The sequence below is a fragment of the Erithacus rubecula genome (genome assembly GCF_903797595.1).
Source record: "Erithacus rubecula genome assembly, chromosome: 1".
In the NCBI taxonomy this organism is placed as follows: domain Eukaryota; kingdom Metazoa; phylum Chordata; class Aves; order Passeriformes; family Muscicapidae; genus Erithacus; species Erithacus rubecula.
The window spans coordinates 83,350,276-83,363,916 of NC_136658.1; the positions used below are offsets into that span (position 1 = coordinate 83,350,276).

The following is a 13,641-nucleotide window of genomic DNA, read 5'->3' on the forward strand; positions in this document are numbered from 1 at the left end:
GTTCTACCCAATTATTTATGCATATTTCATTAATTTATCAGCTGAATGCTAGTGCAGCACAGTGGCAGTACTCACTGTGTGTTTACTGACAATTAAGTTGCTTGAGAAAGCACACTTTTCACATTCACTGGGTGTGATAGGTCAGTGGGATTTAAATCAGTATCCTCTGTTTTAGTACCCTGATTTCAGGCAACCCAGTTGTTTACCTTAGTTACTTTGGCAGTAGACAGTGGATAAGGTCTACAGCAAATTGGCCTGCTAGAACAGACTAAGCAAGAATATGGTCTTTGTGCAGCTTGAGGTAAACATCACATGTTATTTGTTCCTCCTCCCATTTTTCCATTGAAGAATGCTATCTGCTTCCCCCAGCTTTCCTTCTCCCTAGCAAAAGACCCCAAATACCTCACTTATCCCTCCTTCAAGGTTGTCCTCATCCAACAACCCAAGAGGCTGTGCTGGGCTCCCTGCCAGCTCCTCACCACCTCCAGCCCCACCATCCAACAGCAAGGGCTTCATGGCTAGACCTGAGCAGGAACCTGCACCCAAAGATGGGGGATCTGCTGCTCTAATGGGCTATTTCCCATCAGCAGGCTACAAGGTAAATGAAATTTATTCTACATAAGAGTCCTGATGAGCTCTGCCTCCCAGCAGGCAGAAATTCTTTTTCTTCTACAGCATCTCAAAACCCTTCAGAATTGAGCAGTCTCAGAGGAGATTAATCTTAAGTTCAAATTCATCCTTAATATAACACCACAAGAGTCATTGGAAGTGCATCAGAAATTAATTCATGCTCCAGTAGCTGGTTTCTGCCAACAGTTTTTCCTCAGCATTTAACTACTTAGTGACAAAGTATTTGGGAATTCCATTTTGTGCATTTTTTGTCTATTAAGCTGCCAGTCTTTTTCAAATAATAAGTCAAATGCCTTCTTAGGGCTGACACCTAATGCAAAAATATTTCTATCAGGAAAACAATCCACACAGAAAAGAGCACAGCACTCTTCTTCTTGCTTATTAGCCCCAAGGTTTTCAAAACTTGAGATTTTTATGTCATGAATCAAAACAAAACTGTGGATGAAGACAAAAAAATCAAAAGGAAAGCATGGCAGGGGAGAAAGGTAGATGAGGGAAAGACCTCCTCCATTTATCTATTGTGTATCTGCACACTGTGTAGGGTTTTCTATCTGATTGATTTCAGAACCCCACCTAGACTCCAAGTGTTTAGGGTTTGCCACCTATTCTATGCAAACCCTCAGCAGCCAGGCCATTATACAGGTTGGAAAGGCTGATGTTAAACCATTTCTGGACTAAAATCTGGTTTGCTATTGGAAATGCACTGTAAAATGAAGCTGAACATTTAAAAATTTTCAAAACAAGAGAAGAAGGTTGTCATAATGAAAAATCAGTCATCGGTTCATCCTTTTAAAGATTGCTTATGATTCAGTTTTATGTTTTGTCTCAGACCTGTTGGATGAATGACCTTGCATGAATCTTCAGTCTTTTTAAAATGGGAGTAGTGGTATCTATGTAACAGTGAAAACACAGACCAGCTCCCACTGCTAAAGTAGGTCTGACAGGGAGAGTAAAATTATTTAAGATTCTTGCTGACAAGTTTACAGTTTGTATGTGTTGTTACTGTTTCACAAAAACTTCAACATCATTTACTAGCAGGACTGGTCTGTGCTCGGGGAGAGAAGTAAAGTAGCTCTGGTTTCTCTTTGGCTGTGGCATGGCAGGTGATGCTCTTCTCAAAGCCCAAGAAAACAGCGGTGAAACCTTCCTCCAGTGAACAGTGTCTCATTAAGGAGTTTTCAGCTCAGGAAAAAATAACCTTGGAGAATGTCAAAGACCCAGCACCACCCCGAGTGCCAGTGTGCCACCTGCACAGCCAGCTGTGTGCTGCAAGAGCCCACCAGGCACCAGGGCTCCAGCCAGGGGACAAAAAAATCCCCTTTCCCCCAGGTCAAACCACCTCCGTATCACCAAGGCTTGTGGCACGGGATGATCTTTAAGGAATATTTCCTTGCTTTCTTGGTATCGTTTATGCATCACCATGATGATGGGCCCATTGCAGCAAACCCCGCTCTTGCCCTACGATACCCCGAGTGAGAAGCAGGGCTCCCACACTCCCGGCGCCAGCGGCAGGGGCACAGCACGCACCATTGCAGCACGGGCAGGTAGGTGAGGGACGTGGGCCCGAAATAGGCCATCTCGGCCGGCTCCGGGACGGGCTGCTGCTCCGAGTCCTCCATTGGGACCGGGATGGAGGGGCCGGGGCCGCTGCGCGCGGGGCCGCCGGGTAACGGACGGCGGGTAACGCACCTGTCGCGCGCACAGCCGCGCGCACAGCCCCGCGCGTGCTGCGCCTGTCGCGCGCACAGCCGCGCGCACAGCCCCGCGCGTGCTGCGCCTGTCCCGCGCACAGCCCCGCGCGTGCTGCGCCTGTCCCGCGCACAGCCGCGCGCACAGCCCCGCGCGTGCTGCGCCTGTCCCGCGCACAGCCCCGCGCACAGCCCCGCGCACAGCCCCGCGCGTGCTGCGCCTGTCCCGCGCACAGCCCCGCGCACAGCCCCGCCCGTCCCGCGCACAGCCCCGCGCGTGCTGCGCCTGTCCCGCGCACAGCCCCGCCCGTCCCGCGCGTGTGCCGCGCATGTCACGGGCACATCCCGCGCCCGTCGAGCGCATCTCCCCCAACTGCCCCGCGCCCGCTCCTGTCCCGCACCGCCCCGCTCCTGCCCCGCTCTGCACCGTCCCGCTCCTGCCCCGCCCCGCCCCGCTCCTGCCTCGCACCGCCCCGCTCCTGCCCCGCTCCGTCCCGCTCCCGTCCCGCACCGCCCCGCTCCTGCCCCGCTCCGTCCCGCTCCTGCCCCGCACCGCCCCGCTCCTGCCCCGCTCTGCACCGCCCCGCTCCTGCCCCGCTCTGCACCGTCCCGCTCCTGCCCCGCACCGCCCCGCTCCTGCCCCGCTCTGCACCGCCCCGCTCCTGCCCCGCTCTGCACCGTCCCGCTCCTGCCCCGCACCGCCCCGCTCCTGCCCCGCACCGCCCCGCTCCTGCCCCGCTCCGTCCCGCTCCCGTCCCGCACCGCCCTGCTCCTGCCCCGCTCCGTCCCGCTCCTGCCCCGCACCGTTCCGCTCCTGCCCCGCTCCGTCCCGCTCCCGTCCCGCACCGCCCTGCTCCTGCCCCGCTCCGTCCCGCTCCCGCCCCGCACCGCCCCGCTCCTGCCCCGCTCCGTCCCGCTCCCGTCCCGCACCGCCCTGCTCCTGCCCCGCTCCGTCCCGCTCCTGCTCCGCACCGCCCCGCTCCTGCCCCGCTCCGTCCCGCTCCCGTCCCGCACCGTCCCGCTCCTGCCCCGCTCCGTCCCGCTCCCCGCAGTGGTTTCTGCGCCCTGCGGAGAGCCCGGGGACCCGCGGCCCCGGTGCGAGGGGCGGGCTCCCCGCCGCACTCCCGGAGCCCACTGCTCCGCCGCCAGATGGGGTTTGTGTGCAGGAACCGCAGGCGAGAAAAGGAATTCTGTCCAAATCGGAAAGCGGTGCGAATAGCGATGGTGCGGCGGCGCTTCTGAATATCACGTAGTGGCAGGAGAAGAGGGAATAGCTTCAAATTAAGCGTAGGTTTAGACTACGTGTTAGGAAAAAATTCTTTACTGTGAGGGTGGTGAGGCACTGTCCCAGGTTGCCCGGAGAAGTTGTGGATTCTCCGTTCCTGGAAGTGTTCAAGGCAAGCTTAGGCAGGGCTTTGAGCAGCCTGGACTGGTGGAAGGTGACCCTGCCCATGGCAGGGGAGGTTGGAACTCGGTGTCTTTATAGTCACTTCCAGCCAGGCCATTCTATGATTCCACGATTCTGTGATCATTAGTGCCACCTTAGAAGGTTTTGCACATCTTTAAAGCCTTGCTTTCAGGGTTTTCAACAGGAATGCTGCAAACTCCCATAATTGTTTAATTTCTCTTTGATACAGATAGATGAAAGGTCTGTCTGCTCTGCTGAAACCCTGTAAGCACTTTTCCATCACAAGTATCCATTATGCAAAATGAGCTTAGCTGCCATGTGACTGACAAGCATAAATTATGTATGGCCAGAGCATCTAAAAGCTTACTAGTTCATGGCTTTGGGTTACATCAGAGCTCAGATTCTCAGAAACTCCCACAGCTCCCTGCTGTTAATTAGCTTCCTGAAATCCCCATGTGTGACACAGACTGGCTTGCTTCCTTCGTTATGACAGTTTGGCCAAAGCCAACACATTGGTAGGCAGCAGTATTAAAGCAGGAACAGGGAGCACGACACCAGGAAAGGGAATGTAAAGTGGCAGGTTACTGGTTTTCTGGTCCCTTGATGTACCTTGTTTTTGAGGAGCAGTGCACACAGATGTCATATCTGATGCAGGTTGCTTTGAATCTGTGAAGCCTCATGCTGTGCTGAGAAGCCCATGGGAAGATGATGTTCACTCAAGGGCCCCTGAACCAAAGCCTTGAAAATTCTGTCTACCAAAAACACAGGTTAGTGTTAGCATGTGCATTGTAACCAGTACAGTCTGCCATCAATAACTCTACTTAATTGCTGATTGTGGAAGCTTCCCTCAGTAGCTGCATTTTTTGGCCTTGATTTTGGATGTCTGCAGCCTTCTGACATCCTCTGTAGCACATTTAACTTAGACAGCAAATACTCCTGCAAACACTGTAGAGCCAAAGCTTTCTTGGGTTGAAGCAGCTGTTGTAAGAACTAACAACACTAATATAGCAGCAGCTGTAGGACTTGTGTGCCATGCAAGACTTGTGTGCCATGTAAGCACTCCTGGAGCTCCTGCAGCAGGTCTGGCAGTAGGGGCTGCCTGGGACACTCGCTGCCAGTTTGGGTGTGCCTGTCCATTCTGCACTCAGAGCAGTGCCCTCCACTCCATGCACCTAAGGAAGAGGAAACCTCATCTACAGTTTCCAACAATTGGCTGGCTCATGTGTTTGCATGTGCCTCTGAGTCCTGGTCATAGTTCTCAATGCTCATGACCAACAACTGACTTTTTGGGACTATCTGAAACTCCACAAAGTGAAGTTCCCCAGGCCCAAAGACATCTGGACAGGAAAAATCCCCAAAAAAACCATTTACAGCTTAGCTAAAACTGAAGAATGGTAAATAGAATATTACCGTGGTAACAGACTGGAATAAGAGAAATGACAGATCAGAAAGTCCCTGGACAACACCTAATACTCAGAAAGGTTTTGATGAAAATAAGCAAATGCTGCACAAAAAACCTGTCCAGTTACTGTCCATGGCTTGAGAGATACCAATTAGGTCACAGCATTTTTCCTGCCCAGTTTGCAGATAATGAGATAGACAGATCTGTGTGCTGTTCAGGTCTTGACAAACTTTTATTTGATTTGGGCTTTCCCATATTTTTTTTTCCCACAAAAGACTCTTTATCTTTCAGATAATTCTAACAGTTGTACTTTTTTTTTTTTTTTTTTTTTTTTTTTTTTTTTTTTTTTTTTTTTTTTGGGGTGGAGAGAATGAGTGGAAGAGAAGGGAGATTCTAACTTTAAATGTCAGGCTGTTAGTAGAATTTGGTTGAAAACCTGAAATCGGTTTCTTCAGTTTAAACCAGTCAGATAGGACTGGTGAATATAGATTGGGTCAAGCTGTAGTAAGTCTTTATTCTTGCATAAGCTGAAAGCTGCAAAGCTCTTCATTGCTGTCATGGACATACTCCTTGCATAAAATTACAGAGTATATAATGAACATGCACTTTGACTGAAAAAAGATTTGGTATAAAATTAGGAGTATGGTTGAACAGATTAAAAGGTGTACAAAAAAAGCTTCCTTCCTCTGACTTTCACCAGTAACTAGGACAAATTTAAACCAAGCTTTGAGGTAACAGACATCTCCTAAACGTTGTAAGGAGTGTCTTTAGCACAAAATTGCCCATTCAGATTACTGTCTGTCCTCAGCTCCCCCATCCTGTATTCAAGAGAAGATTTGGATACCTTGGGAGATTTGGATGCCTTGTAAGGTAAATAGATTATGTAAGAGCTCTTGCTGGTGACAGCTGTCTTGTAAAGGCAAGTGCTAACATTTCTCAGATATTTACAGTTTTAAAAATAAGTGTTTTATAAGATTTTTTTTAATTCTTAAGTGAAAATATGTATGAAACAATCATTAAAGCAAATGAATCTACTACAGCTTCCACCACTACCAGCAGCAATGAACATATGTGACTATAGTAAATTGTATATTTCCCCTAGAGTTGCAAAAGCCTAAAGGGTATTTACTGCATTCATTCTCATGTAGGAAAAAAAGGGTAAAAGAGCTTGAAAAGGAAAATTAAAAGTACAAGTCCTTGCCTCACACCCACCAAACCAAGGTCCTGGAGCAATATATCATGAACTTTTCCATATGAAAAGTTAAAAGAATTGGGTCACTGTTGGTGTAAGAGACCTGTTGGACAAAAAAAAATACCTAAGTTGAGAAATGTGTCAGTACATTTTATTGCTTTGGCATTTGTTTGTTTGTTTGTTTGTTTGTGGGGGTTTTATCTCTAAGAGTTGACCTACCAGGGACAAAATTACATCTGTGCAAAGGTTTACTCATTTTCTCTTACTTTGAGATCTGAATAATGCAAATGATCAGGAATTACCTAAATCTGATCCATTTACTATGAGCAGAGGTCTTCAGTCATAGTTACCTTTCTAACTTAATTTCAAATAGATCACTTGAAAGAATCAAACAAATACAAAATTTACTTCTGGTTGTGTCATGGCAGCAAAAAGAAAACAGGGTTGCAACCACCTTCTCCTTAAGTATAATGCTTTAACATTATAGAACACTGTGTCCTTCACAAGCCATGCACTTGGACATGAATGCACATGAGGAAGAGGAATGCTCCTCTCCCAAGTGCCTATGGCATGTGAATTCTTTCGTGTATGAAAATCCAATTCAGCACAGCATGTCAGCATGTTTGTAAGACTGCTTCATTTCAGCAAAGCATTTAAGAATGTGCTTAAATTTAAATATGTACTTAGCTGAATCGTTCTGCTGAGTGGGGATTGATGGCTGAATTGAGGCATTAAACATTAATGAGAGAGCTGGGAACACAAAATAATATGTAAATTGGGATGTGTCCTGTCATGACTAGAATAAACTGATTCAAACAATGCAATCATTGCATGACTAAGATCTCTTGAAAGATGTGAAGCCATTAGAAATACTTAAGACCTGGTGCCTTGAGATAGGACACAATCACTGACAATCACTCAGTCCTGCACTCATCTCAAATCACCTGGTTTTGGAGAGTCTGGTGGAGAGGCTGGGTGAAAAATCTCTTCCACACAGTAACTGAAGCACTTTACTGTCTGTTGACACATCATTAACTCCAGATGCTGCCCAGGGCAGTGTCACCCACTGACCCTTTAACTAGGATGAATTCTTTGACTGCTTTTGGTCCAGCCACCGCTGGCAGCAGAGTGTCTCTGCAGGTAGCTCTGTCCCTCCTGTCTGGGGTGACTCTGGTGTGAGCAGCTCCCAAGGGGCCCTGCTGGTCACCCTTTGTGCTCCTGTACAGGGCAGTGCCTCTAGGAAGGTGACTCTGGAGCTGAGGATTGTGGTTTCCACTGTGTGCTGACACCTGCTCTTTATATTTCTTGTTCTTTAGACCAGCTTGGGGCAGCCAAACAGTTTATACAATGACTCATGAAGATGGAGATATGGATAAAAGCCTATCTGTCCAGAAGAGGCTGAGGTAATGCTTGCAGGAGAAAGCAACTGCTTCATTTCTGCTTGGCAGAAGATATTGTCCTTGCTCTTCCAAGTAGAAATAGCATTTTACGATGCTTCATTGATACACTATTTTTGTGGCTTTGTTTTGTTTTCTACATTTTGGATGCATGCTGGAGTTAACTTTCTGTTTAATAGGACAATCTATTATTAACAGCTGTGCTATAAACGCTGAAATAGTGATGCTAGGTTTGCATGTTAGAGTAATTTGCACAGAAAAAATAATTCTGTACAATAAAAGCAGTGGTGAGTCATGCAGAAAAGCCCCATCTATCTCAGAGGCTTGAAACAGCAGCTCTTACATTGGCTCCTGTGCCTGGTTAGCAGACATGCAAAAGACCCTTGATTGCATTTGTGTGTCAGGAATGTTTACAGAGTGAATCAATTAGTTCTGAAGTAAGGAGTGGCATTAAGGGCAGTTTTCAAATGTGTTCACAGAAAATCCAACTACAAAAGTTTTGAAAAGAGAGAAAAACATCACCCTCCTCCACGAAAATAAATACAGACTTCACTGTGAAAAGAGGTGCTTTCTTTTTTCTTAATTAAAACAGAAGGTGAAAATGTTTCGCTTAAATAGCTACATTAACCAACAATTTTCTTGAAAAGTACTTGTTGAAAGATTCAGCATGTGTTTGACATAATTAAATGACAATGCAGTTAACAGTTAATTCCTCTGAAACTGAATTTTACTGTAACAAATTCAAATCCTGCCTCAGTAATTTTTGAGGGTAAAGCATATTTTACATGAGTGATGTAATTTTATCTTCTCACCTTTTGAATATCTTAGGCCAAATGGTACATCAGAGAAACAGTATATGCAGGTAATGTCAGGCATGGTATGACTAAAACTGCATACAGTTCTGTATTCCTATCATTCTTTCACAAATCGTGTTTTATCCTTCAGACTAGAAAACATAGTAGGAGATAGTGTGATTTATGCCTTGCTTATAGTTACATAACTGACATTTTCGTATAATATTTTATCTCAGGTTACCAATAGATTAGAGGGAGAGAAAAAACACTCTAACAGACTTAATAACCCTAACCACTGTAGGAACAATGAAACCTGAAGTACCACGACCCATCTGAATTGCTCAGATCACCAGGACCCCTCTTTTATCAGGGAGGTAAATTAGGCATCCCTGACCACCCAATTTATTCTATGATTGCTGCATGGTCTCTTTCTTAATTGCATCTGAAGCATTTGTGACTTGTCCATGCTTGGCTTTTGTTCAAATAAGTAGAACATTCATTTATGTTGCTGGCAGTAGTGTTGCTCTAGCTGCAGCAGTGTGCAGATACAGCCAAGGCAAACTTTGTAAAGAGAAATCTTTTACTAGGGCCAGTTCCTACAGCTAGACTAGATACAGATATTGTGTGCCCACACAGATTGTGCCGGATCTGAAGCTAGCAGCCAACACATGGCTGATAAAGGTTGGGAACAATTGCTCTGGTAGAATGAGAGAGGGTTTCTTTTTCCCAATTTAGTGCATTAGATTAGACTGATATGGTTTAGGATGACAGGATGTCTGCTGTACCCATTGATATTCTCTGTTTTCATCGGAAAAAGAATTACAAAATCAACCTTTGTGAAAAATTGGATTTGAAATTCCCCTTTGAGGAGGTTGTGTGTTTATACTCTGGCCCTATAGCTTTGCACTGACATACTCTGGGGTAGTTGGATTGTGACCAGCCATGGAGGGGCTCTGGACTGATCAACATCTTTCATTTATAATCCTGATTTGTGATCCTGATCTTGAACTACATTCCATCATTTCTGACCCTTACAAATATTTTCCTTACTGCTAAGTGCTCCTCAGATGGCTTACATAAAACACTTCCAGCTCTGCAAATTTCTTATTTTGACTGTGTGTGCTATTTGTAACGTGGCACTGGCCCTCTGGTTGGTACTGTTGGTGTTTTTCACCAGCAAGGACTAGACCTGAATGAATACTCAGCTAAATATCCATTTGCATTCAAAAGGGAACTCCCATTTAACTGTGGTTGTAATCCTTTCATATTTGTTTTCCATGAATATGAGATCATGTGAGCTTTACTAGCATAATACTTCTCTGTGAGAATGCCCATGTGACTTACTCATGGGAGGCAAACATTTAATTCAAATGTTGCATTTCCAAAGCGAGGTTGAGATTTTTCTATTGACTTTGTTTTGATTACTTATTCAAATAAAATGTTAGGATCCTTGAGGATAAAGCAAAGCAAACCTAGGCAAAATTATAGTCAGTGGGACAATAAGCATTCACATTCAACGTGTTAATTTTTAAAAACTGTATCAATATAGGCCAAAGATATATGGGGCTTAAATTCACTTTTCTTGATTTATTGTAGAACATACATTCCCAACTGAAAATTTCAGTGTGGATTACAATATTCATAAATGAGATGATCTGCAGACGTACAATTATGCACTGGAGTATTTAATTCATGATTTTATAACAAGCACATTTTAGTCTTGAACTGCAGATCTACAATTGATTCAATGTAAACTTTGCCAAAGAAAATCCTCTGGTAAGATCAAATTGTGTGAGTTAGAGGTGCAGGATGTGGTTGCTTAGTTACTAAGCAGGAATCTACCTGAAAAGCACAGAGAGTATGGAGACCACTTCAGAGTCTGGAGAAAGGTTTTGCCCTTTACTTTTGACTGACATTTCTGCTGAATATTGAACACTTAAATGTGGAACCAATTTTAATAAACAGTGACTCCAGTCTGGCAACCTCATTGCTGCTGCAGCCAGTGCTAGTGCAACAAGCAGGGAAGATAGAATCACAGGGGAAATTCAGACAAAAATTTAGACAGAATTTAAGAGGCATTTAAGAGGCATTTTAGAGAATGTACCTTGGATATCTTTCTCCAATATGCCATCCTAGTTGCCCTCAGATAAAAAAAATCATAGAGTCTTCTTATCTGTTTTAATAATTTTAATTTATCTTTGGATTATTTTTAATAAAATGTTTATAACTGCTTAAAATTAAAAAACCTAAAAAGATTGTTAACCTATAGTATTTAAAATTAGTTTTCCCTTGAATATGATTTTTGACAGTAACAGTATTTAACAAGATTCTGTGATGTTTCTGCAATTTGCTATTATTTTTCAAATATTTACAATGTATTTTCACCACTGTCTTGAAAATAATAAAGAAGACAATGGATTATTCCCCTTTCAACTGTGCAACACTAAGTTAGGATCAGAGATGTTTTCCATAATTTGAAGCCTTAGTGGCCACAGGGAAAAATATTTTTAAATCAAATCTTCAATGATTTTCATAATTGAAAGACATGATAACATATTGTTAGGAATGCACAAAGCTTTTGTTTTAGAAGATACACAGTTTTGACTATGAGTGAATCTTGGAAAACAGCATGATTTAATTTGCCACCACAGTCAAGTGATCTATATGAATGATATCAGACAATCTCATGACATACATTTTTATGCCTCTACAGCTGTCATCTTGTCTTTTTCCAATTTTCTTAGCTACAAAACAGACGTCAAACATTTTGTTTGTAGAAGTTACTCTGGAATTATTTTATCACTCACACCATTCATAGGCATTAGTGTACCTAAGGATGCAATTAGTTAAGAAATCTCTGCATGAATTGCAATAAGTATTCTATTAAGCTACACACAGCACAGTAATTTCTTTACACATTCTAGAAAGTACAAAACATTTTTCCAGAGCTTGCAGGTCACTGTCACAGCTATGGCTACTGTGTAGAAATGTATTGTGACCAAGAAAAATACATAAATAATATGTAAAGCCCACCTTATTGTGGCATGGCATTCCAGCAGCTGAACAACTAAGGGACCACCCTGCAGGTGAGTCTCTGCTTCTCCAGTGGGGTGAATATTCACAAGTCTTTCTTCTCTGATCTTTGGCTCACTCTCATTTCTTTAATTTTAATTTTAATTGGAGGCCTCAGTAAAGGGGCATGTTCATCCCACTTTTTCTGAAGGAATCTTCCATCTCTGAAACCCTGAACCACACCTTGCTATCCAAATTACATTTTCCCCCTCCTCTCTCCTATTTCATCTTGTGGCTTCCTTCAGCTGGCCTCCTTCATTAACGGTTCCTGGCACACAAGCAGGTTAGTACAAGAAAATCATATCAAGATGAAACCTTTCACACAGGCTGCTGAAGCCTGGCTAGGAATTAACAAGAACCTCCAGTAAGGGTTCTCTTGAGCAAATCCTATTAACAGCAGGCTGGCATGGTCAGTCAAAACACTGAAATATGTCATTTGACACCACCAGAAGCCATTAGCAAAGTTTTATAGTGTTATTCCTTGTATATCACCTCCTTAGGTGGGTTAAAATAGTGCAAGCTTTGGCAGGAGCAACTTTGTATTTTAACAGGCAAACACAAAGCAGCATCTACAGTTCTTACTTCAGGTGAGTAATTTAGCATAGTTTTAGAACTGCATAAAAAAATCCAAGTTGTTTCTTTTAAATGCTGTGATTAATTATTATTGAAATGCTAACTTTCTTTGGGCCAAATTCTACTCTGAAAATGAGATTTAATCAAGAGTTACAGTGCTTATTGTTACTCTGTGCAGGTTTGATTGATTCAGTTTTCTTCTTGCTCCTGCAAAAATGAATGCAGTAAGACAGGACTCTTAAAAAGTAGATTACCACCTTCAGGGAGGAGTCAAAAGGATTTAGGAAGAACCTCAAATAAGGGATGGATGAATGAGCATATTTAATGACAAAGGAGTTAGCATTCACTGTCTGCTAGGTTGAAATAAATTAAGACAATTTGAGCATGTGTATGATAAAACTTTTTCAGTTTCCTGAAACCAAATTTGTTAACTATTAACACATGCTAAAAACACTTAACCCTTTCATAAAAGGTTGGGAAGTAAGATGTGCATGTTAAAACTAAAGCAATTTTTCACTGTTAGTGATATTATTAAATGTGGTATTTTGTCCTGTTTGTTTTTGTTGGGTAGGTAGCTGCTCATGTTCTGCCAGTTAATCCTGTTCTTTTGCCTGTTTTAATTACAAAGCACCTAATAATGTAGTGACTGCTTCTAATAAATTAAAAATACCTGGATAAATAGAGAGGTGGTGGTGTCTATTAGGGACAATATCCAGGTTTGGTTAAAACCAGGAAAGGCTGCTTGAGTTCTTAAATAGCTTCTGCAGCTTGACACAGATATAGAAGACTTGCTCTCAGCTCTAGCAGAAATGCCTGAAGCATAAGGACCTGGGAACTTCTGTTCAAGGACAGAAATAATCAGCACACACAACATCAGATTTTTTCTGTTCAGCCCTCATAAATATTGTTGCTAATTCTACATGTGACAGAAAAGCATTTTGCAGCCTTGTGAGGTTTTTACATTTTCAGCTCGGTGTGGTTTAACCACAAGCTGTGTAGCTTGGGGAAGAACAACCTACTTGTGCATTTCTCCAAAAGCAATGGTTCATGTGTCTCTGAAACAGAGGATAAAATGCCCAGGCTGTGGCCAGTTTCAGTGTTTGCCACATCAGTGGTGCTGCCAGTCACCCTGCAAAGCAATGCAATGTAGGTTTTAGTCACAGTGCTTACACTAACTTCTGATATTCTGAAACAACTGGGACTTGCCATGGGCTTTTAATCAGGCCCTTATAGTTCTCCTTTTCTTAGTATCCAGCAGCTCTTAGAGGCTGGGTTTAGCAGTGTTTCCTAGTGAGGTCTCAGCAAAACTTGGATTGTTTCATGTGTGAGCTCACATAGAAACTGAGTTCTTTGAAAATCCTCATCACCATTATCTGAGTGCAACTTTATCATTCCACAGCAGTAACCTTTCTGGGACCTCAGCATGGGTGAAAGTACTGGGCTGAGGAGAAAAAAGGGATCAGGAGAAAATGCACTACAGTAACC

At 43.6% G+C, this 13,641-nt stretch overlaps 1 protein-coding gene across 4 annotated transcripts in view; it reads right to left on the minus strand.

Annotated features, from left to right (window-relative positions):
* RFX8 (regulatory factor X8) overlaps positions 1-2,314 on the minus strand; it is a 31,135-nt gene extending 28,821 nt beyond the window's left edge. For all 4 annotated transcript variants that reach the window (XM_079311774.1, XM_079311772.1, XM_079311773.1 and 1 more), the window contains exon 1: positions 2,158-2,314. In XM_079311774.1, the coding sequence (XP_079167900.1) occupies positions 2,158-2,249 (92 nt within the window). In that variant the 5' untranslated portion in view covers positions 2,250-2,314. The remainder of the gene's footprint in view (positions 1-2,157) is intronic.
* Between the last annotated feature and the right edge of the window lie 11,327 nt (positions 2,315-13,641).